This window comes from Pogona vitticeps, chromosome 2 (genome assembly GCF_051106095.1).
Source record: "Pogona vitticeps strain Pit_001003342236 chromosome 2, PviZW2.1, whole genome shotgun sequence".
Lineage (NCBI taxonomy): Eukaryota > Metazoa > Chordata > Lepidosauria > Squamata > Agamidae > Pogona > Pogona vitticeps.
This window is the reverse complement of record NC_135784.1, coordinates 32,029,223-32,053,435: the sequence shown is the minus strand read 5'-3', so window position 1 is coordinate 32,053,435 and position 24,213 is coordinate 32,029,223. Positions and strand designations below refer to the sequence as shown.

At 43.3% G+C, this 24,213-nt stretch overlaps 1 protein-coding gene across 3 annotated transcripts; it reads left to right on the top strand.

Annotated features, from left to right (window-relative positions):
* Positions 1-1,121: 1,121 nt before the first annotated feature.
* On the top strand, positions 1,122-22,447 carry LOC110088041 (zinc finger protein RFP). Of its 3 annotated transcripts, none has more exons than XM_020810088.3 (7): positions 1,124-1,663; positions 3,192-3,287; positions 6,808-7,038; positions 9,820-9,842; positions 10,636-10,751; positions 17,809-17,862; positions 20,886-22,447. In XM_020810088.3, exons 1-7 carry the CDS (start codon positions 1,235-1,237, stop codon positions 21,398-21,400), a joined length of 1,464 nt encoding a protein of 487 aa, XP_020665747.3. In that variant the 5' UTR covers positions 1,124-1,234; the 3' UTR covers positions 21,401-22,447. The 3 variants fall into 3 exon arrangements, with proteins under 3 accessions (XP_020665749.3, XP_020665747.3, XP_078244880.1); XM_078388754.1 differs by lacking the exon at positions 1,124-1,663 and adding an exon at positions 1,670-1,920; XM_020810090.3 differs by lacking the exon at positions 6,808-7,038 and having other exon boundaries at positions 1,122-1,663.
* The last annotated feature ends 1,766 nt before the right edge of the window (positions 22,448-24,213 follow it).

Sequence of the window (24,213 nt, the reverse complement as noted above, 5' to 3'; positions counted from 1 at the left end):
CTAATTAATGACAATGTGTAAACAAGATGTTCATTTTTCAGAGGGGCAACCTTATTGGTCTGTTTCTGCAGTGGAAAAAAAAACAAAACTATTGGCAGCAACTTTGAGATGAACAAATAGAGAACATAAGATCTGAGACAGAGGTCTGAGTAAAGTCAGCATCTTCTATCATTATCTTGCCATTTCACAAGTACATTCTCGAAATCACGCAGCCCCCATTGTGTGTCCTCTGCAAATACTTCGGAAGTCATTAATAATCACGTGCAGTCAAGTCATTTCTAACTTAGGTCAACCACTTTCATGCTTTTTTCAAAAGTGGTTTACCATTCTTTTCTTCCGGGGGCCTCCTGGGACTTTGCAGCTTGCTCAAGGCTACATAGGGCTGGCTCTTCTGGGAATGCAGAGTGTGGAACTGAATTTCATAACCTCTGGCTCCGCAGCCAAGTATCTTACTCATGGCACTATCCAGCCAGTTCCAGGTAGGGATGCCTATGAGTATTTCTGCTTCAGATATTAAAGGAGCTTCACTGATTTTAGGTCATATTATCTTGCACCAAGTGCCGATTGCTGCTGTGTCTCATGCAACAGAACAGGTGAGCCCTAGCTGGAAATTGTATTTATTTTGCTCGGGTATAACTTGGTACACTGTAGAGAAGAGCTACACAACATATGAGTTAGAACAGTATGAATTGTTCATAGTACCAATCTTTCTGGTATTTCCGGATCCAAACTGATAAGACCCTTTGAACATAACACACCAGACATAGCAGTAATAATATGAAGAAATGTCTGGATGATTGACATTGCAATTCCAGGGGATGCTAAGAGTTGAGAATAAAGAATTGTAAAAGCAAACGAAATACAGAGACCTGACAAATCCCACTGCCAACTTCTGGCTCCAGATACCTAAACCATTCAGTTATCCAGGCAGCCTACATATTAATGGTGATGAACTCATTATGGCAAGCAGATTTAAATCAATGAAAACAATGCACAAGGATGCACATTTTGTCTGGGCCTCAGGGGAAGCCAGGAAAGTTTCCTAACTCTCAGCTACTCGCAGCTCTTGAGTTTCTGAGAGTTAAAAGCTTGCTGTGCTGCTGGAAACCAGCCAATTAGAAAGGAATCAGGAACTGAGGGCCTTTCCCTTCTCCGCCTCTGCTTGGAGGCAGGCCGGCCGCCCGGCCGCGGGGGCTCTTCCTTTTCCCGGGTGCGGGAGGCGCGCATCAAGCCGATGGAGGAGGCGGAGAGCCCCGTGCAAGGCCTCCAAAGGGCCGCCGTGTGCTCCATCTGCCTGGAGTACTTCAAAGACCCGGTCTCCATCGAGTGCGGGCACAATTTCTGCCTGGGCTGCATCACCCAGTGCTGCGAGCGGGCCCGGCGGCGGTCCTCTTGCCCCCATTGCCGAAGGCGGGCTTGCAAGAGAGATTTCAGGCCCAACCGGGCACTGGCCAACCTGGTCGAGATCGCCAAACGCTTCAAGGCGGAGGCGGAGGAGGCGGAGGCGGCCGGCGGGCGAGGAGGGCTTTGCCAGCGGCACCAGGAGCCCCTGAAGCTCTTCTGCGAAAACGACCGGGTCCTCCTCTGCGTCGTCTGCGATCGCTCCAAGGACCACCGGGCGCACGCGGTGCTGCCCGTCGAGGAGGCGGCCCGGGACTACAAGGTAAAGTAACGCGCGTCGTTTGGCAAAGGAACGCGCGCGGTGGCAGCGTTGGCGGTGGTGGCCGCCCCGCTCGCCTCTGCCGTGACCGCAGGGCGATGGAGCCGCAGAAGAATCTGGGCGACGAGAGTTTCATCTCTTTTGGGGATTCTGGGAGCTGCAGTCCAAGCGAAATAAACCAATTTGACAAGAAAATCATTCCAGGCGGGATCTGCATAACAAAAGGGGTGACTGCCAGGAAGAGAAATGCTGCGATTATGGTAGTTATTCCATGATTTAAAAAAAAAAGCACTTTTCTTTTTTCCTTGCTGCCTGCCTGCCTTCCGTCCTTTACTTATTTTACTTTATTTATTTATTGCATTTCGATGTCACGTTTCTCCCGGCCATTGAACTCCAGGCAGCTGACAGATCTGCTCCTGGTAGACATGAAAACTCCTAGAACCATTTTATTGATGTGGCTGCCTGCCTGTTTGGACTGTCTATCCGGTCCTGGCTATGGGGAATCACACCCTGATTCTGATGATTTTCAGATCCTGATGTATGTGTGTGCATGCATGTGCATGTGCATGTGCATGTGCATGCATAGGACTTAAATCACTTTCTTCCTACCATAGGGTCACTTTGAGATCCTTATATTTCCTGTTTCCGTTGCAAGCACTGATGTTGCAAATGTCTTCTGTGGTGGGACCTGGACAAATTGGTTCAGATTATGAGAAAGGAGTTTTCAAATAACTGTTAGCAGCAGCTTCCTGGTGGTGAGAGCTATTCAATGTAACAAGCTGCCTTCAAAGGTTTTTAAACAGAGGTTGGATCTGTTAGGACTGCTTTAGCTGTGATTTCCTGCGCTGGCACAAGTTAGACTAGATGACCCTCTAGTGTCGCTTCCAACTCTTCAGTTCTGTGACTTGTTTATTACAGTACTTAATAATGTATATGTATATCCCATGTTCTTTTCTCCGGTGAGGTTAAGGTGGCTTATGTGGGTCTCCTTCCCAGTTTCGTTCGTTTAGTCGTTTAGTCGTGTCCGACTCTTCGTGACCCCATGGACCAGAGCACGCCAGGCCCTCCTGTCTTCCACTGCCACCCGGAGTTGTGTCAAATTCATTCTGGTCGCTTCGATGACACTGTCCAACCATCTCATCCTCTGTCGTCCCCTTCCCAGTTTATCCCACCACAAAAGGAGGTCAGGCTAAAAGAGAGAGAGAGAGAGACTGGTTGAAGGTCATCCAGATAGTCCTGTGGCTCAGTGGGAACTTGAACCCAGATCTCCGAAGTCTTGGCCTAACACTCTCACCACTGTTTACACTGGATGCTTTCCTTCCAAGGGAAGGTGCAGGAGAGTGTGATCCAGACTGCAGTGACATTGAAGAGCAAAACTTTCAGACCACCATCACTAGAATCTTAATCCAAATTGAGAGACCCTCATAGCTGGTTATTTCTGTTGGGAGCTTGAAAAACAGCCACATGTAGTTTGAATGGAAGCTTGTATCGTTTCCTGACCAAATAATTCCCCCTTCTCTATCCTTTCCAGGATCAGATCCAGAATCAGTCCCTGAGCCTAAAGCAAGAGAGAGAAAAGTTGCAGGAGCTTAAATGGGCAGCTGAAAGGACAACCAAGGAGGAACTGGTAAGACTTTGTGATGGGGGTGGTGGTGGTGGTGGAGAGAGGTGGGAAAGGTCTTCACAGACTGTTGCTAGATGAACCTCCCCCATGAACCAAGCAGATGATCTGCCTTATCAGAGTTTTCAGAACTTGCAGATTCAGTGCAGGGCCTGCCTTCATGGTATTTCTGACCCTAGATTGTCTTGTAGGAGTTCTGGATGTCATGCTCCTGTTCCCCTAAAGCAGTAGTTCTTAACCTTTGTTACTCAGGTGTTTTTGAACTGCAACTCCCAGAAACCTCAGCCAGCAGAGCTGATGGTGAAGGCTTCTGGGAGTTGCAGTCCAAAAACATCTGAGTAACAAAGGTTAAGAACCAGTGCCCTAAAGCAGTGGTCCCCAACCTTGGGCCTCCAGATGTTCTTGGACTACAACTCCCAAAAGCCTTTGCCACTCTGTACTGGCCAGGATTTCTTGAGAGTCCAAGAACATCTGGAGGCCCAAGGTTGGGGACCACAGCCCTAAAGGATACAGAGGGCATTCAGTCAGAGAGCCTCCAGGCCTCTACTCACCTCTAATTGCTGAGCTGAGTCCTTCAAGCTCCAGCAGAGCGTGGCGTAAATCCCTTCCAGTAAGTCTGACCTAAGAACAACACCTTGTGCTCCCTTAGCACCTTACTTTGTACTTTAAAAGTACAGGCACCTGGGCTTTGTGATTCCTTTGAATCCACAACAGCTCACAATGAGGTAGGACTCTCTGTTTAGTAGCAATCCTGTGGTCTTTCCACCGTCTGGATTTAGGCTTATCCAAGTACTGTTCAAGAGACCAAACCTCAAGAAGTTTTAAGATTAATTTTTTATTGAAAAAATAAAGTTTCATAGAAATTCGGTTTGTTACTTCAGCGTAGCATTTCAGTTACATATTCAAAGATCATTGCAGTTAAATAAGAATAACTAATTCCCAGTTAAAATAAAAACATCTAAAAGCTAGGGTGGCTTTAGAGGGTAAGGCCCCCTCTTCCTTACTCCTTCTCTCCACATTCTCAAAAACAGCAGTCTAAATCCTTCATCTGACTTAAACCTTCATCTCCTCTCCTAAGTAGTTCAAAGGAACTAAAAAAGAACAAAAGGAACTTTTCACATAGTACAGTCTCCATTTTTCTACCTCCTCAATATCCTCCCTCCTACATTGTCCATTCAGTTATTAACCAGTTAGAATTTAGGGGGTGTAATGGCTTTCTCCACCCCCTCTTTCCCATGAGATAGTCCAGATGTTGTTTTTCTTCTCCGAGTTAGGCTGTAATGTTGAGTCTTCTTTGTCTCCTTATATCGTCCCAGACTGTTCTCGGCACAGGAAAAACATTCTCACAGCTTCTTCAGAAAAACACACCACAAAGTCCTTCAAAACATCTTTACAAAGAACCATTCTTACTCCATGTTACAATTCTCATGACTACATAACCCATTCAAACTACATGCTTTAAAACCACGTAACTCTGATCATGACAGGTGCTATTTAATCCTGATAACTGTTAGAATGCTCAATCTTACATACAAGGCGCATAAACAAAAACAAAAGCACACGTTCTTCAGTGTGCTGCACCCTGAATAATATGCATAATATGAGAACTATATAAATATCTGAGATGAATGACTAATATATATATATTCAAATATATAATATATATTTTAATTGCATTTTAATTATTTTGCCCTTTTATTTTGCCTTTTTATTGTATTTTAAATGCTGTAAGCCGCCCAGAGACCTTCGAGTAGTGTGGGTGGCATATAAGATAAATAAATAAATAAATAAATAAATAAATAAATAAATAAATAAATAAATAAATAAATAAATAAATAAATAAATAAATAATATCTAGTTAGCGGACAGCTAAGTGAAATAGGCAAAAATTGAAACCTGGGCAATAACAACAGAGCTTATGTATTTATTTAATGTATATACGGTCCAGTTATTGCCTTCATATTATTCTGGGTGGTGTACAAATAAGCAACCCCCCCAAAAAAAACCCCACCTACTTCATCCCTATAAAAACATAATAACATAATCAAACTGGAGATATAACCGAGTCAAGTGTGGTAATCTACAGAAATCTGGGTTCAAGTGTTAATTTCCTTAGAATTGATTTATTATTTATTTTATTTTATTTTGTTAGATTTATACCCTGCTCATCTGGACCAATGATCTACTCTGGGTGGCATTAAAAAATTTAAAAAGAATAGACCCAATAAACATGAATCCAAGATGTGAATATATAAATATTAAGATACAGCAGGAGGGAAAGCCTGCCTAAATAGCCAGAATCTGGTTATCAAGATTCCTTCCCCCCCCTTGTTATATTGTAGAGGGGACATGGACATTTTTAATTCATTCGTCTTTCCCAATAAAGGGACTCAAGGTAGTTTACTAAACATTTAGAGAAATATATGGCTGAAAAATCCAATACGTTGCAATCTTGAAGAAAGAATAAAACTCAAAACTCAGGCTGCTATTGTGCATAGCTCTGCCTGTGCAGCAGGAATGAGGTCCCTGGCCACAGCAGCTTACCACTATTTAAAGAGTTCCCTTCTTGATTTTGTGGCATGTATCCTTGTGTAGATGCACCCTCAAGTTGAAAAGGGAACTCTCTAAATAGTGGCAGTCCCATATGGCTGGAGATATCACCCCCATTGCACAGGTGCAGCTGTGCAACAGGATACTTACTGGCCATTATCATGTTAAAACCACCACCAAAACAGGAACCATTTAGAAGCAGGTGAAGAAAACTTTTAAAAAAAAAATCAACACTTCTTCCTTGACAGCCAGTCAGTTGCTTGAACATGAAAGTCTCTGCCCGCAGGTGGAGGGCAGGAAGGGGACCAAGTTTGGCTCCCTTGGGGGAAAGAATCCAAAGCCTGGGAGCAGTGACTGAAAAGGCCTTGTGTTGGGTCCAGCGAGGGCATCTGTGGGGGTGGTGTAAATCTATTAATGATATCTGTGGTTAGTTTTTGCCTGTGTGCATTTAAAGAAACACCAAGCTTAAGATTCGGGGGGGGGGGGCTTCCTCCCTTTCCGCCTGCACAAATACCCCTTGCTCACCAGGACTGCCTGTGAAGATAACAGGTCTCAGAGACAGGTTATAATGACAGGTTTAGTCTTTCATATTTCCCAGAAAGGCACAGAACAAAGATCTGAAATACACAAATAAGAAGGGGCCTGGGTTTTCAGTACTGTATCAGCTAATTCATATAAATTTGAAGGATCTTTGTTTATCATGGGGCACCTTGCTGAGTATAAATTAAGTAACAATTACCGCAGTATTTGGGACGAGCATTGAGATGTCAAGACTGTGAAGTTATGTGTATATTTTGGACTTGCCTTTCCCTGAGATGATAGGTTGTTTTTCAAACTTGCGAAGAGTATTTTCGGTTTTCAAAAATGTGCTGCCTAAAGTAGCACAGGCCATTTTATCATCTCATTCCACTGCATATGTGAACCAGACTGTAACATTTCCAGGTCTTCACTGTTAGTACTTGCCTTCTAATTACAGGAAAAGTTGAATGCTGAACGAAAGAAGGTGGCCTATGAATTTGAACAACTGCATCAGTTTCTTAAAGAAAGGGAACAGGCTCTTCTTGAGGAACTGGATGAACTGGAGCAAGAGATTAAGAAAGGGCACAAGGAAAATGAAACCCGTTTCTCAGAAGAGATGTTTGTCCTTGGGGACCTAATCAGTGAGATGGAGGAGAAGTGTAAACAGACAGATAGTGAATTCCTTCAGGTGGGAACCCAAAGCTTTGACAATAAATGTTGAGTAAGGGATAGTAATGGTCAAAATATATAGGCCTAGACAGAGTTTTGAAAACCTCTTGTCTTGGACCATGGTACACAGAATCTACCAGACAAAGCTGCAGGAGGCTGTGTATTTTAGTCCAAAACAAACAAACAAACAAACAAACAAACAAAAAAACCCAAATACTACAGCTTCTCCATGCATAAGACCTGGCTCAGATTTGGGAATACAGTGTTGATGAGAAACCTAAATTCCAAGTTCTCATGGGTTGTAGGAAATTTGAAAATAATTTTGGCAAAGATATGAAGGGTCAGGCTTCTGGAGGCTTTTTTAAAAAAAAGCTGGATTTCATGTTTAGTGCTGTTGTGTTCTCAGTGGTTATCTTTGATGAATTTGTCTGTGTCCTAAAGTAGCAGTCATTACTGCTACTTTAGTTAATTTTCCATTGTGTGAACAAGTATTTGCTTGTCCCATACATATTGTCAAATGGTTTCGTAGACTGACCTCCAGATTCTAATACTATGAGAGAAGAAGAAAATGTCCTCCTCTCTCCACCAAAAATAAATCTTATTTTTGTTCCCATTGAGAGAAATAGAAGAATCAGTGCTGCTTTTGCAAGTCCCTGTAAGGACAGGATGATTGAATAAATGGTCATGGTAAAATAATTAGTACATACTCTTTGTTAATTATTTAGCCAACACAAAGAATTTAAAGAAGTCATGAGAAATTACATATAAGATGAAAGTACAAATAGGGGAGTTACCCTATTGTACTGACAAGAAGATTGAGTGGGTAGGCCTAGGTAAGAATGAAGGAATTTAATGGGTCACTCAGAATGCCCACAGGGAGGTTAGGAAAAGGGAACATATACCAAATAAGGATAGAAATAAATAAGAGTCGGGTCTAGGAAAAGAGGGGAGTGGGAGATGTAAACAAAGGCGGGACTTCCTGTGATCAGTTTAGGCGCATTGCATAGGCTGTACACTTTGGAGTACCTGACCAATGAGGAAGCAAGGGAGGGACCATGCTGCCGGGAGTAGGGGATAAATATCATGCTACCTGTAATGATAGGTGTGCCTACCCAATTAGGACACCCACTTTTGCAAAAAGTGCTTTTTAATAAAGGAGAGCTGCTTGTATTCATGGCTGTCTGGTTACTGCATTTAAGTAACAAGGTGTGAGCATTTCTCACACCATTAATGTCTCTTAGGACTTATGTGCAATCAGGGGAAAAATGCATTCTCTTAGATTAGTGCTGTTGCATCCACAGTAAATAAAATGGGCAAAAATCCTGTTGAAATCTCAGAGCATGGAAGGGCAATTAATAGCACAAGCAACATGTGCTACTTTGTGGGCTTTTCATCATGTGTCCTGTAGGTTCAGTCCATTGTGGGACAGCTTGTGCAATGGACCACCCATAGAGGGCAAGAATCATTTATGCAGCTGCACTTAAGATGTATGGTATACTGTAATGGGCTTTGAATTGCAGTATTTTGTATCCTTCACTGGAAAAAATGTGTTTTGGGGGGGCATGTTCCCAATTAATTCTTGTTCCATAATTTTACCATCAGTATTAATTACTAAATAAGTGCAACTGCCCCTCCAATGAGTTTAGAAGAGATTACAGCGAGCAGAATTGTGTTTTAGAGCTGGTTTACCAGAACAGTAGAATAGAAAATGGTTTTTTCTACATAGTTCCTGAACATGGATGTTCCTAATGGGATGTGGCCAAGTAACATTGTCACTTAGGGGTGTACTCACTTTTGTTGCCAGCGGTTTAGACATTAATGGCTGTGTGTTGCATTGTTTTGAGGGGACAGGGCATTTACACTGTTATACAAGCTGTATACAGTACTCACTGCTTTACATTGTAGCCAAGTGTCATTTCTTCAGTGTTGTCACATGAAAAGATATACTAAAATATTTATGAAATGTGAGGGGGTATACTCACTTCTGCGATATACAGTTACTGTATATTTCCCCAAACATTAGGAGAATGACTAGATGGAAAAGAGAATAAGGTTCCTCTACTTTATTTAGAACAGGATATGTCAACAGATGCAGCTCTTATTGGAAGCTCTGTCTGCTGAAATGTCTTCCGTCCTGCTACTGATAAAAGTGCAGGAGCCCAGTATTCTTTCTCATCTGGTTATCCAAAGTATGAGAGACCCTGCTAAGAAGAAAATTAGCCCAGCCTGCTCTGCCCCTTTAAGAGGTTTGCTGTGGGAGAATCTGCAGAGCCAGTGCTGTTTCTGTAGAAGAAAGAAGAATTATCAGCTGCTAATTGGTGCCAGCTGCTTTTATAAAAGGGGGAAGTGGGGAGGGAAGAATTGAAGATTTGCAGTTCTTATTCACCTTATTTTTTTGGGGGGGGGAGGTTTAAATTAAAGAGAGCCAGAAATATCTGTCCTTTGTCAGTTGCAGGATGATAGTACAGCTGATTGCAAGCAAGCTCTATGGCTCTGTTCAACTGATATTTAATGTTAGATGTATTGTTAGCATGGCAGTGCTTAAGATTGGGTAAAGGAAGTAGAATCTACTAACCAGTGATGAGCATTCTGCAACCCTGTGTTGTTGAACTCCCATCAGCCCCATTCAAAATGGTAAGGGATAATGGAATTTGTAGTTCAGCAACCCTTGTAGATGTCCATTTCCCCCCATTCCTACACATAGTATACTCTCCTGGACTCTGTTATTAGCACAGTGCCCTTGGAATGTGAACATGTTTGTAATGTGGATTCTCTCTTTTCTCCCTTTGTGCACCTCCAGAATATCAAAGAGGTATCCAGCAGGTAGGTGGCTCTTTCCAGTTACTCTTTACGAAAGGTCTGAGGATACCTTCATGTGTCTGCATCGATCATTTGACAGAAATGCACAGTCGTTCACAGTGAAATGTCTGCATTGGCTCCGCTGCACGTTAAATGCATCAGCAAGAAGCAGCCATGGGGTCACGAAGAGTCGGAAACGACTAAGACGACAAATGGAATTTGTAGTTCAGCAACCCTTAGAGATGTCCATTTCCCCCCAGGAGTTAGAAGAGAAGGCAGTTATCAGGTTATGACAGATAATAATTGAGCTTATGGCAGAGATAGGGAAGATTTGACTTTACTAGTAATGTGGGACTGTAGCTCCCATCATCTTTTACCACTGGCAGTGCTAGCCATATCTGATAGGAACTGAAGCTCAACAAACAACATGAGGGCCAAAATCCAGCCCCCACCTCTCTGGATTTATGGGGAATGTGTCCTGAATGGGCAAAAAAGAAGCAAATTATGTCACTCAGAAATTAAGATGGTTTAATGAAGTAGAATGTGAGAATGTGGGCCTAACACACTAACCAGAAAAAAGATGCCTATGAGGAAAATAGATAAGAGGAACTGAAGTATTCAAAGCAGTGGGAAAACAGTTTGATAAAACAGACTCGAAGGCCAGGCAAAACAGTCAAGGACACTGAAAACATCCAGATGGCCCACAGAAAGGAGAACCTGCTGAACTGACTTCCAGTGTTATATGTGATCCCAAGCCAAAATGATCTCACCCAGCATGCATGCAAGCATAATTTCAACCTAAGTCTTCTGCTCCTAGGTCTACGAAAGGGCAGCAACATTTGCCTTTGGAGACTTCTCGGGATTTAAAAGAGAAAATCAATACATTTGCTAAGAATACGATTTGTCTGGCAGAAACTCTAAAAAAAATAAAAGGTAAAGGAAAATTGACCAAGTCCTGATGATCTCGGATCCTTTCAGTGGGGTGGGGTTAGCCAGAGGGCTTCATTTTGCTTTGGCTAATTCCTTGTGATAAAACAACCACTTCCTCCAAAAAAGGAAATTGTTTTGTTTCTTGTTCCCTTGAGAGAAAAGCTATCTTGTTAGCAGTAGGCAAGAAAACAGACAATAGTTTGTTTTAGTCTCTGTTGTGGGTATACTTTGCTTTTGTACCATAAAAGGCCCTAGAGATGGGTAACCACAGTGAAATACAAATTAGAGCAAATTCTTGGTTTTAAACGTAACATAAATACAAATAAAATTAAAAACACAGTATAAAGCTAGTGCATGAGCAGTCTGATTCATTGCAGCAGCCAACCAGAAATGATTTTGTTGTCATTTCCTGTCAGAGTTTATATTTAGAAACATAGGCAAAAGTATTTCTTAACATGCTTATCCCTGCCGTCAGGAGAGGTTTATGGCAAAAAATAAAAAAATAAAATGTAAATGTGGATTCTTTATAAGGGAGGATCTAAAATGACCCTATAAAGCCCAGTTTGAAAAAGCTTCCCCACTGCTTTTTTTAAAACTACAAATCCTAATCTGGCCATACTGGCTGGAGGATTCTGGGAATTGTAATCCAAAAAGTTACTTTTCCAGTTTCTAGTCGAGGCATTCTACTTGTGAGAACCTAGACTTCGTAGAACTGTGAAAGAAAATGGGGGAAGCGTACTGTTTTGTGGCCATTTCAGTTTCTCTCAATTTCAGACTCATGTTTGCAGTATTGTGGAAATTCTGCTACAAGAAAAAGGACCAGAGAGACAGAAGAATTGGATGGGAAAAATTAGGAGGGAAGGAGAGGATTTAACATTTTCATCCTGAATTTGTCACTCTCCCAACCCCCCTTTCCTAAAGGGGTAGCATGGTGGTCTACTCTGCACGATTTGTGACCATCCAGATGTTCTTGGATTCCATCTGTCCCAGCCACCTTGGTTGTGGGACAAGAGTGATGGGACTTGGAGTCCAGCAACATCTGGAGGGTTACTGTCACATACAGCACTGATGGTACCTGTCTGTCATGGGTTTGGAGGGAAAGTTCCATCCTATGGGGAGTGGAAGGCGGGACATCAGGGGGGAGTTGCTGTACTGTATATATATTTGGAGCTTGTGTGGAGAAGAGGAGTTGGAGTCTGTGTGTCAGACTGGGTACAACTGTTTGTCAGTTAGTACATTCCTGATAGGTTCAGGTTTCTCTATAGGTAGCCAGAACTGATAGGTTCAGGGTCTGTGCGTTACCTTAAAGTGTTCTGTGGGAACCAAGCTGTTGTATGTGTGTGATTGGGACTATGCCACGTTACAGTATCCTATTTACCTGATTCTTTTATTTACCCTGTTTGTTGTTTCAATAAACCTTGTTCTTTTATTTATTAAAATCCATTCCTGGTCTGTGTGACTCCTTATAGGGAATGGTTGGTGGCAGCATAATTACAGGGTGGCATACTCCAGTAGGTCTGGGGTTGCCACATTGATTGGTGTCCAGCGTGTGGGATACGACTGGTCCAGTTGTCCAGTGGTCCAGCAAAGCCTTGGCAAGTGTGCCCAGAGCAAGGGGGGTCTAGTCAGGGAAAATCTGAGGGCGCGTACGTAATCTTCTAGGCTTACCTCACGGGGAGGTGGGCTAGTGGAAGAACGTGCAAACTCAGATTGGGGGACTAGATTAGGGAGCTCTGAGACAACCCGTTTTGGCGGGAAAGGGCTGAGGCAAAGCTGCGTGAAGTAACAGTGATCTAGCCTGTCTGCTGAGAGGCCTAGCAGAGGGGGTGAATTCTGTCTGGCAACAGTTGCAAGTTGGTGCTGGAGGGACAGCAGCAGTCTATAGAAGGCTGTTTCTGAGGCAAAAGAAAAAAAGTCGTCGTTTTATTTTGAGGCTTGACTTTTGAAGGCAGCCTGTTCTGGGGGGGGGGATTATGCCCTTGACTCGAAGCCAAATGGCAGAAATGGGGGAAGTGAGAGAACCACAGGGAGACCAAGGTTCTGAGGAGGAATTTGGCTCAGTGCAGGATGAGAGCACAGGAGAACTGACCTCAGAACTCAGAAAAATGCTCCTAGCCCAACAGCATGAATTTAGGATGAAACAATTAGTAATGGAAAAAGAAGAAAGATTAGAGAGAGAAAAAATGGCGTTTGAGCTGAAGAAGCTGGAGATAATGAGTAGAAATAGGAATAACAATAATAACAATAGAGATTCTGAGGTGGGCCAATTGTCTAAAACTGACCTGAAGAAATTCCCTGTGTACCACAAGGGAGATTGCCCTGAGGTGTTCTTTTCCCTCGTGGAAAGAGCGTTTGTGGACTTCTCAGTAAGGGAAACTGAGAAGATGACCATTATGCGATCTTTAATCAGTGGCAGCCTGGCAGAAGTCTATGCAGAGATGCCAGTGGAACTGCTGAAAGACTTCGCTGAGTTTAAAAAACTGGTGTTTGCCCGACATGGGATAAATGCGGAACAGCTGAGGCAAAGATTCAGGTCACTCACAAAAAAACCAGAGCAGACTTTTACCCAAGTGGGGGCCCAACTGGTGAGGTTGCTAGAGAAATGGCTGTCTCAGGAGGGGACAGAGACCTTCCAGCAGCTCAAAGACCTGATAGCGCTGGAACAATTTTATTCAGTCCTGCATGGGGAACTAAAGTTCCATGTGAGGGAGAGGAAACCTAAATCGGTGACAGAAGCGGCAGAGATCGCAGATTTTATTTACCAAATAAGGAAGCCCTTAGGTGCTGAGGGGAAATCTGTGGGTAAGCCCAAAGAAACTTACAGCAGGTACTCTCAGGGACCAGGGAAAAACCAGCAAGGGGGAGGGGCCCATGTTGAAGGGAAGCCCTCAGACATGAAACCACCAAGACCTCAGATTTTGGAGGGAAAACCAAAACCAGATGAGAAAGACTCCAAGTACAGCAGAAAATGTTATTTCTGTCAAGGAAAGGGCCATCTAATCTCAGAGTGTGAGAAATTAAAGCAGCTAAAGGGAAATTTGCCTCATGATTTGAGTGGAACCAAGCCAAAAGCTGTGTTCTGTGTCCAGACAGAGCAAAGCTCCTTGCCACTGAGGGAGCCTGTTGCCATGGCGACTCACTCTGGACCAGTTACATCTGCTGATCAGGCTGGGGAAAATGGTCCTCTTGTGGAGGTCAAGCGCTGCTTACTAGTGAGGACAGATTCGCAATTGTTTGAGATCGCAGGGGTGGACGTAGGAATACTTGACCATCAGTATAGGGGGCTAAGGGATACTTGTTCCCAGGTGACCCTGTGCCATCCAGACATTATTCCTAGGAAGTATATAATCCCAAATGAGAGCCTGAAGGTGGCAGGGATTGAGGGGCAGGTGATCTCACTGCCAGTAGCTGAGGTACCTGTGAGCTTTCAAGGCTGGAGGGGAGTTTGGCGGCTAGCGATTTCATCGACTCTGCCAGCAGCCGTGCTCGTGGGAAATGACCTGGCTGAACATGTGAAACGGGTGCTAGTGATTACACGCTCACAAGCTACCACGGGGACAGTTCAGGGGGGTACTGAAGAGCCCGAGGTTGAAGCCGATGAGGGTAGTCCCGAAGCCGTGGCAGAAACCTTAGCCACGGACAGCAAATTTGGCCAAGAGCAAAAGGCAGACGCCACTCTCCGAAAGTGTTTTGAAAAGGTGACAGACACCCAGCTAACACCTGAAACCCCAGCGAGATTTCGCGAGAAAAAGGGAATTTTATATAGAGAGACCCTGATGAATATCTCAAAAGGGGGAGATGGGATCAGAAGTCAGCTAGTGGTACCTGAAAAGTATCGCCCCATGATCTTACAAAGGGGGCACTCTGACATGTTTGCTGCGCACTTAGGGGTGAACAAAACACAGCAGAGAATCACACAAAATTTTTACTGGCCTGAAATAGGGAAGCAGATCAAGGAGTTCTGTAAACAATGTGATGTGTGTCAGAGGCAGGGGAATAACCGTGACAGGACCAAAGCGAAGTTGTGCCCTTTGCCCGTGATTGACACCCCGTTCAAATGTATAGGAGTGGATATTGTGGGACCTTTGCCCAAGGCCACAAAGAGGGGGAACCGGTTCATTCTCACCATTGTGGACCATGCCACGAGGTACCCTGAAGCCATTCCCTTGACTAACATCGAAACTAACACAGTGGCAGATGCCTTGGTGGGGTATATGTCCAGGATGGGATTTGCCTCAGAAATAATCACAGATTTGGGCACATCGTTTACATCGAAGCTCATGAAACGGTTATGGCAAATCTGTGGAATTAAACACAAGGAAACCACTGCCTATCACCCCGAAAGTAATGGGTTAACGGAGAAGTTCAATGGGACTCTGATGCGCATGATTAGGGCTTACTTGACAGAGAATCCAAACAATTGGGACCAGAAGCTGCAATCCCTTTTGTTTGCTTATCGATCAGTGCCCCAAGCCAGTACCGGGTTCAGTCCGTTTGAACTTTTGTTTGGGAGAAAAGTAAAAGGTCCACTTGATTTAATCAAACAAAATTGGGAGCAGATCACCCAGGATGACCCACAAGATGTTGTGACGTATATAGACACTTTAATGAATGACCTGAAGAGAAACCTAGAGATAGCAGCAGAAAACCTGCAAGCTCAGAAGGTCAGACAGAAAACCTGGTATGACCAGAAAGCCAGGGAGAGGCACTTTAACCCAGGGGAGGAAGTGCTTTGGCTTAGGCCCTGCAAAGAGAACAAACTGCAGCTCAAATGGGCAGGACCATACAGGGTCATTTCCAAGATGTCAGATCTGAACTACCTTATAGAACAGGAGGAACACCAAGCCCGGAGGGTAGTACATGTGAATGCCCTGAAACCCTACTACAGAGGGGAACAGAGGGTTTTATTTGCCATAAAAGCAGCTGAGAGTGAGGAAGCTGAATTACCTTTCTGGGAGGGTAGAGGGGAAGATCACCTGAAACACCTGGAGATAGTGCTGCAGAGGTTAAGTGCAGCAGGGCTAACAGTAAAGGCAAGTAAGTGTCAGCTGGGTAGCCCAGAAATAAAATACTTGGGTCACATAGTAGGGGGAGGAGTGATCAAACCCCTAGAGGCCAAGATAGAAGCCGTTCGTGATTGGCCGAGACCCAACACCAAGAAAAAAGTCAAATCATTTCTTGGGTTGGTGGGCTACTACAGAAAGTTCATCCCGAGGTTTAGCGAGATGGCGACTCCGCTGACCGATCTGACGCGGAAGAAGACTGATGACCGCATCCCGTGGACCAGCGACTGTGAGGAGGCGTTCCGGAGGTTGAAGGAGGCGCTCATCCATTATCCAGTGCTGCGTGCTCCTGACTTCGACCGGGAGTTCATAATCTACACCGATGCGTCTAACAGCGGGGTAGGAGCAGTTCTTTGCCAGGAGGATGAAAATGGTGACCAGCATCCAGTGTCCTACCTGAGTAGGAAACTCCAGAAAGGTGAGAGACATTTGGCAACCGTGGAAAAGGAGTGCCTGGCCATAGTATATGCAATTCAGAAGGCCAAACCTTACATCTGGGGAAGACATTTTGTTCTGTGCACTGACCACTCAGCACTGCAGTGGTTAAAGACAATGAAAACCCATAATAGTAAACTTATGAGGTGGGCTTTAAACCTGCAAGATTTTGACTTTGAAGTGAAGGTGGTCAGAGGGTCAATGAACTGTGTTGCTGACGCCTTGTCAAGAAGACCCGACGAGTGAAGACGGCGAAGAAACCATGGACTATGTATATTTTGGTGACCAAAAGTTAAATGTACCTGTTTATTGAACAGGCTTGGTTTGTATTAATAAAGGTAACTTGATGTATTGCAAATATTAATGTTTAAATGCATAAGTGAGATGTTTGACCTAGAGTGAGTAAGTATGGGTTATGGGATTGTATTATACTGTATAACTGTTTTGTGTTTTGATCCTGGTTGTTTTTTTGGAGAAAAGCACTTTAGCTTTTCCCCCGCAAAACAACTTATAAAGAGGGGAGGTGTCACATACAGCACTGATGGTACCTGTCTGTCATGGGTTTGGAGGGAAAGTTCCATCCTATGGGGAGTGGAAGGCGGGACATCAGGGGGGAGGAGCTGTACTGTATATATATTTGGAGCTTGTGTGGAGAAGAGGAGTTGGAGTCTGTGTGTCAGACTGGGTACAACTGTTTGTCAGTTAGTACATTCCTGATAGGTTCAGGTTTCTCTATAGGTAGCCAGAACTGATAGGTTCAGGGTCTGTGCGTTACCTTAAAGTGTTCCGTGGGAACCAAGCTGTTGTATGTGTGTGATTGGGACTATGCCACGTTACAGTATCCTATTTACCTGATTCTTTTATTTACCCTGTTTGTTGTTTCAATAAACCTTGTTCTTTTATTTATTAAAATCCATTCCTGGTCTGTGTGACTCCTTATAGGGAATGGTTGGTGGCAGCATAATTACAGGGTGGCATACTCCAGTAGGTCTGGGGTTGCCACAGTTACAAATTCTCCATTCCTACAGGGGTTTTGTTTTGTTTCTCGTTCCCTTGAGGAAAAAGCTTTTGAACGTATGTTCCTGCTCTCCCAAACGTTTTGCTATATTTAGGTATCACTTCATCCACATATTTGGTGCATACTTCGTCTCTACCAGTGGTCCTCAACCTTGAGTAACCCAGGTGTTCTTGGACAGCAATTCCCACAAGTCTTCACCACCAGCTGTGTGGCCGTGGTTTCTGGGAGTTGTAGTCTAAGAACACCTGGGTTACCCAAGGTTGTTAGCCACTGGTCTGAATATCTGGAAAATATGGAAGGCAATTTAGCAGCAGGGGGGCACTTATTCAAAATAGTCCTAACTTGCCAGTTGGCAAGTTCTGTGAGATCCTGGATTCCTGAGGCATTAATTGTGGGACATGAGGGTTTTGAGGTAATAATGCTGGGCTTGCTGTCTTCAGCTTCTTTTGCTGTGTTTTTGCAATAACATAGAAAACAATGTAGCATGAAATCAAGAGTCTTCCTTTTCTTACCCGTCTCTCTTTCTTGTTTTGCTTTTCTTTAGATTCCTTTCTCGCTGAACTCCAAGAAAAAGAAGAAGTTGTGTCTTCAGTTATAGGTGTGTAGAAAACAAACACACAGGTTGTAGCTAAAGGAAGATGGGATTTTTCTCATAAATACAGTGGTGCCTCGCTTGACGATGTTAATTCATTCCAGCGAAATCGCTGTAGAGCGAAAACATCGTCAAATGAAACACAAAACCCATTGAAACACATTGAAAACCGTTCAATGCGTTCCAATAGGCTGAATACCTGCTCGTCCAGCGAAGATCCTCCATACGGCGGCCATTTTCGGTGCCTGTATAGTGACATATCCATCCTAGAAAACAGCGGGGGCCATTTTGAAACCCAACGATCAGCTGTTTGCTGATCGTCGTAAAGCGAAAATCGGTTCCCAAAGAAGGGAACCAATCATCGCTAAGTGAAATTTCCCCATTTAAAACATCATTTTGCGATCGCAAAAGCAGTCTCAAAAACATCGTCGTGAAGCGGATTTGTCGTTATACAGGGTAATCGTCCAGCAGGGCATGACTGTAGCTTCCCTGGGTAAAGTTGATCACCATAGGAATAGTGGGGGTGCCTTCAACCGAATGACTTAGAGAAGGAGGAATAGATGTGAAGCTAGCTTCTTGCAATTGAAACTTTTTCCTGGTGCTTTGGCCGGGGACCCGATGATGTCAGGACAACAGAACAGCAGGTGGCTATGCTGGATATAGGATTCTGGGCTCAGAATCAGTTCAGAAAAATAAAATTTGCAAACACCCAGAATGAAGCAGTTACAGGAGCTTCTCTCAGCTTTCTTATTTTGGAAAGCTTCAGTGTGGCACGCTGAGGGTTGCCAGTGTTGGACTAGAACTTGGGAGACCTGGATTCAAATCCCTACTTAGTAGTAAGGCTCGCCGGGTGACCTAGGGCCAGTGTGTATGAGCTGAATCTATCTCTTAGGCAACTCCTTTATGAAGTGGACTGCAATCTGCCAAGTAAAACACAAGTTCTCTCTGTTGTTTCTACCACACTCCCTTGCAAACTACCTTATAGGGTGGTTGTGTGTGTATAGTAGGGCCACTACGTATACCATTTTGAACCTCTTGGAGGAAAGGGAGGATATAAATGTAGAGGGAAAAGAGAACTGAAAAATATGCTAGAATCTAGTCCAATATTTATTCATAGAAAACTAAATGTGTCTCAGCCTTTTCTATACAGTGGGGTCTCTACTTAAGAACGTCTCTACTTAAGAACAATCCAACTTAAGAACAGCTCCATTTGCTAAATTTTGCTTCTACTTGAGAACAGAAATCCTAGATAAGAACAGGAAAAAAAACCTTTCTTGCTCTTTTTTTAACCTTAGGTCATCTTAGGTTAAAAAAAAATTCTCCCCCTAGTGGTAGAGTACGTATTAACCAGCTTTGCATTAGTTCCTATGGGAACTAATGCTTCAATGTACGAACGCACCTCTACATAACAAAAAAAACAGCCAGAACGGATTAATTGGTTTTCAGTCCATTCCTATGGGAAATTTTGCTTCAACTTAAGAATGTTTCAACTTGAGAACCACCTTCCAATACGGATTAAGTTCTTAAGTAGAGACCCCACTGTATTTATTTATTTACCTTATATGCCGCCCACTCTACCCAAAGGTCTCTGGGCGGCTTACAACAATTAAAATACAATAAAAATACAATACAAAGATAAATCAATTAAAATAGAAAATATTCTAAAATTAGGCCTGAAAAAGATGCCACAAGTTACTTACATGCCTATGTTCAGAGATGTTTGTACATTAAATAAAAATTCTGCATTTTTTAAAAACACAAGTGTGAGTAAGTTGTACATGACCACACTTTAAAAGTGTTTTTATACTAACTACAGATTTAACTACAGATTTTTAAAATGTTGAAATACAGAACTTTAAAGATTGCTCATGTGTGAACCTTATTCTATTACAACATCTTTTTGGCTTTTAAGGAATGGACTGCAATATGTTGAGCTTTTTATAAAGCAATATTGGGCATAAGATAGAGAACCAATAAGTACATAGTAAACTTATTTTTGAAAGTAATGTAATGAGTAGAAATGAGGTTGCCACACCGGTGTTACAAGTAATATTTTCTCTAGGGTTTTTAATTTTTTTTTTCCATTTGGCCTAACGCCAAGGGAGGCCCGGAAGGAAAAGACAAGAAACCGGGCCTTCTCGGCAGTGGCTCCTCATCTTTGGAATAGTCTCCCTCCTGAGATTCGCATGGCCCCTTCCCTGGGCATCTTCAAATGCCAATTGAAAATGTGGCTGTTCAAGCAAGGCTTCCCTCCATCCACTATCTGAATTTTTGTTTCTTGTGTTTTCTCCCATCTTGGATCATTGTGTTTCTTAGTGATATATTGTCATTATTTTAAACTGTAAATTGTTATATGATATGTTGTTACCCGCCCAGAGTACTCTATATGACTAGATGGGCGGGCTATAAATGTAATGAATGAATGAATGAGTGTATTAAAAGAAAATCAGTAATTGTTATTAAGTGCTATCAAGTTGCCTCTGATTTATGGTGATCCTGTGAATGAGTGACCTCCAAATTGTATCCGGGAAGGCTTTCACGGCCAGGATCTAATGGTTGTTGTGGGTTTTTCGGGCTCTTTGGACGTGTTCCGAAGGTTGTTCTTCCTAACGTTTCGCCAGTTACTGACGAAATGTTAGGAAGAACAACATTCAGAACACGGCCAAAGAGCCGGAAAATCCCACATCAACCTCCACATTTCCTGCCATTAGCAGCCCTGCTCAGATTTTGAAAATTCAAGGCCATGGTTTCTTTTGCTGAGTCAATCCATGTCATATTTAGTCTTCCTCTTTTCCTGCTGTGTTCAACTTCTGCTAGCTTTACTGTCTTTTCCAGTGTGTCTTGTTGTTTCACAATTTGCCCAAAGTATGACAGTCTCAGTGGTGTTATTTTTGCTTCTAGATAGAATTCAGCCTCAGTTTGTTTCAGCCTCTGTTTCTTTTAAAACCAATAATACTCTTCAGTAATTAAAAACAAGTGGTGCAGTCCAGTCAGATGTAAACCTATGTTCCTCTCTGGTCTCTCTACAGAGAATGTGACCCTTGATCTCGACACTGCGGGGCCCTACCTCATCATCTCGGATAACGGGAAGAGTGTGTGTCTGGGAGACAGACGCCAGACACGTGCCAAATCTCGGGACCGCTTCAATGTATACCCTTGTGTTTTAGGCTGTGAAGGCTTTACCTCAGGGAGACACTGCTGGGAGGTCCAAGTGGTGGAAGGGGGATGCTGGGCCTTGGGCGTCGCCAGGGAGTCCGTCAAGAGGAAGAAATTCCACTTCCATCCTGGCGAGGGGGTTTGGGCCTTAGAGCACGCAGGAGCCGGCCATTACAGAGCGCTGACTGCCCCTCCCACCCCCTTGCCCCTCAGCAAAGCCTGCCAAAGAGTCCGGGTGTGCCTGGACTATGAAGAGGGCCAGGTCGCGTTTTTTAATGCTGAGAATAATGAGTGGATCTTCACTTTCCCCACAAGCCCTTTTTCGGGAGAGAAAATTCATCCTTGGCTGTGGGTGGGGCTCCGATCCAAGCTTAGGCTGCGCCCTTAACTTGGTGCAAGCTCGGCTCTTCTTGTTTTTAAACATCAATAAGCCAGGAGTAAAATAACAACTTTATATACATCCCAGAGAACTGTGAAACTGTGGTTAGTGGCCAGCTTAAGGGTGCACTGAATAAATAAAAACCATGGGTTTTATTTATGGTGATCCCTGCATAAAAACTGAGAAAAGCATCATGACTGTCGCAAGTTCCACATCTACTCTCCGCCTCTCCAACCACACATTGGTACCTTTGCAGGACTCTGTCATCCTGTGATAGGAGAGAGAGAGAGAGAGAGACCCTGATTAATAACTGCTTGCTGTCAAGTTGATTTTGACTTTTAGTGATCCTTCTCAGGTTTTTTTTTCTAGATAGGGAGTACTTGGAAGTAGTTTACTATTCCCTTCTTCAGGTGGCATCCTGGGACTATGCAGCTTGCCCAAGGCCACATAGGCTGGCTCTTCTTCCCAGGAAGGAAGACATGGTGGGGAATCAAACATCTGACCTTTGACTCCACAGCCAGTAGCCTGTCCAGATGGGGCAAATTCAGGCCCCAAAGGGTCTTATCTTCAGTTCAATCCATTTTATCTCACACGTCAGCAGTTCTTCTGTTCACAGTCAATATGTTTATTCTCCTGTGAGAACAGTCCAGAAAGGTCTTTGGATCTTTCATTTACTCCTGAGTAAGGTTTGTTGGAGTTTTAGCAACCTTTGTAATGCTGCCTTTAAGAGATTTGGCTGCCAGGGATATTTCTGAACTTGGGTGACTGTCAATCAATCTGGCAGTAACCCATTGTTCCCTCTGTGCCCCAGATTTTGAAGAGTGCCCCATCTCTCTTCCCTGCTCTTTTTTTGCCGGTGGTCAGCATTAGCTTATGTAGTGAGTGTGTAGTAGTCATGTAGTCATCAGGCGTCAGTCAGTGTCAATCATGTAGTGAGTATGCAGGTATGAATCTATTAAGCCCTAATCATGTAACCAGTCATTATTTTTCTATAATATGCTGCTTCTGATCTGTTTCAGAACTGTGTATAAATTGAATTTTTTATTCCTTCTCTTACCAGCGTCTCAGAGTGAGTTATTGAGACTGTAAATGCCAGTTGAGGAGCACCAAAAAAGGTGGTCTATTCTGGGGAAACTTGAAGTTAATTCTGCTGTGCAGATCCCTGATTTCTTTTCCTCTTCCTAGCTAGAGGTTTTTAACAAAACATTTCACACTCAGCCAAGGTTTACTTTGAGAGTAAGGAGGCGGCTTTCTTTCTTTCTTTCTTTCTTTCTTTCTTTCTTTCTTTCTTTCTTTCTTTCTTTCTTTCTTTCTTTCTTTCTTTCTTTCTTTCTTTCTTTCTTTCTTTCTTTCTTTCTTTCTTTCTTGTAAATAAGGTAAGTGACGTAGCAAAACCGCAATATGGTACACATAATGCCACCAATGTTTATCTAGAATATTGTTGCAGCAATAGGGAAATATGTTTTTTAAAAAGAAAGTGATAGAGAAAATGAAAATAAAGGAGGGGGTTTCTAGTCATCCATTAAAATGTCACAACTCACCTAATACCTCACAGGGTTGTCACCTCAAAGGACACTGCTAACAGCTCTGTTCTGTGTGAACTAACCAATCTACACAGGCTACACAATGGGCTAATTAAGAACTTGACAAATTGTGCCAAAAAACCCAGAAGCTTTAGTGCTATGCCAGAAAAGCTCTAAAAAGGGCTGGGATGGAGCGCTTCTAGGTCAAAAGACCTGTGGATACAGTAACTTGATTTGAACCAAGCTGTACAAAAAAGCAGTCCAAATAATGAGCTGTATACCCGTCTGGACAGGTTCTAACTCAGAGACTTGCACCTGTGGTTTAAATCCAAATCCATCTTTAATTTCAAGCTTTTAGCAGAACCTTCTTTTGGAGGATCTCTGGAGACCCAAGGTTACGAACCGCTGATCTGGGGCAAGAGTAGTCAACCCCAACATTCCAGGTGCTGCTGGGACTAGACTTCCCATCTCCTAGCTAGCGTCGCCAAGAGTGAGAAGCGATGGGAGTTGATGTCCAGCACATGCCTAGAGGTCATGTGACCCTATGCTAAAGTTGCAACTAGAGAATGCCTCTGGGACTCGATGGAATTTACAGAGGAGTTGACTCACCCAATTCTCACAGGCTTAATCTAGGGTGATCCAGGATTTCCACCATTGTTGAGTATTCCAGCCTTTTCACTTATGACATTGAGCAAATAATCTTTATATTGGGATTGAATTTAGCTACACTGGATTTTGTGGCCACATCTGACCTAGTTTTTAGAACTTTTATTTTTTTTTCTGGATCTCCTCCCTAATGGGTTGTTTCTCTTGTACCACCTATTCTGATGAAGAGTTCAGGGAAATACAAAAGTCTGTTCACTTTCTGTGGTATTTTGGCTGATCTGTAGTAAATATATTGACCAGCTGTAGAATTTTGTTATCATGCAACACCAGAACTCTACTGTGATTTTAATTGGTTGCGGTTAGACATATGACCGGGCACATGACTAAGATATGCACTGCCGTGTCACCAATTAGTTGTGGCAAATTACAGAAACCTTATCTGAGCATCAATATGTTTCTGGTTGGTCTTTAAATGCCTTTTACATTCTTTGGGAAACTTGCACCGCAAGAGATCACAGACAGTGGCTGAAATCCATCAGTGAGATATAAACTGAAGTAGGCCTATTGAGTGACTGGCACAGCTGTCGACTCATCAGATCCCCACTGATTCAATGAGTCTACTCTAGTTACAATTTACAACTGGATTTTAGCCAGTATTTGTCCCTATCTCTTCTCTGTACAGTGTTAGAGCTC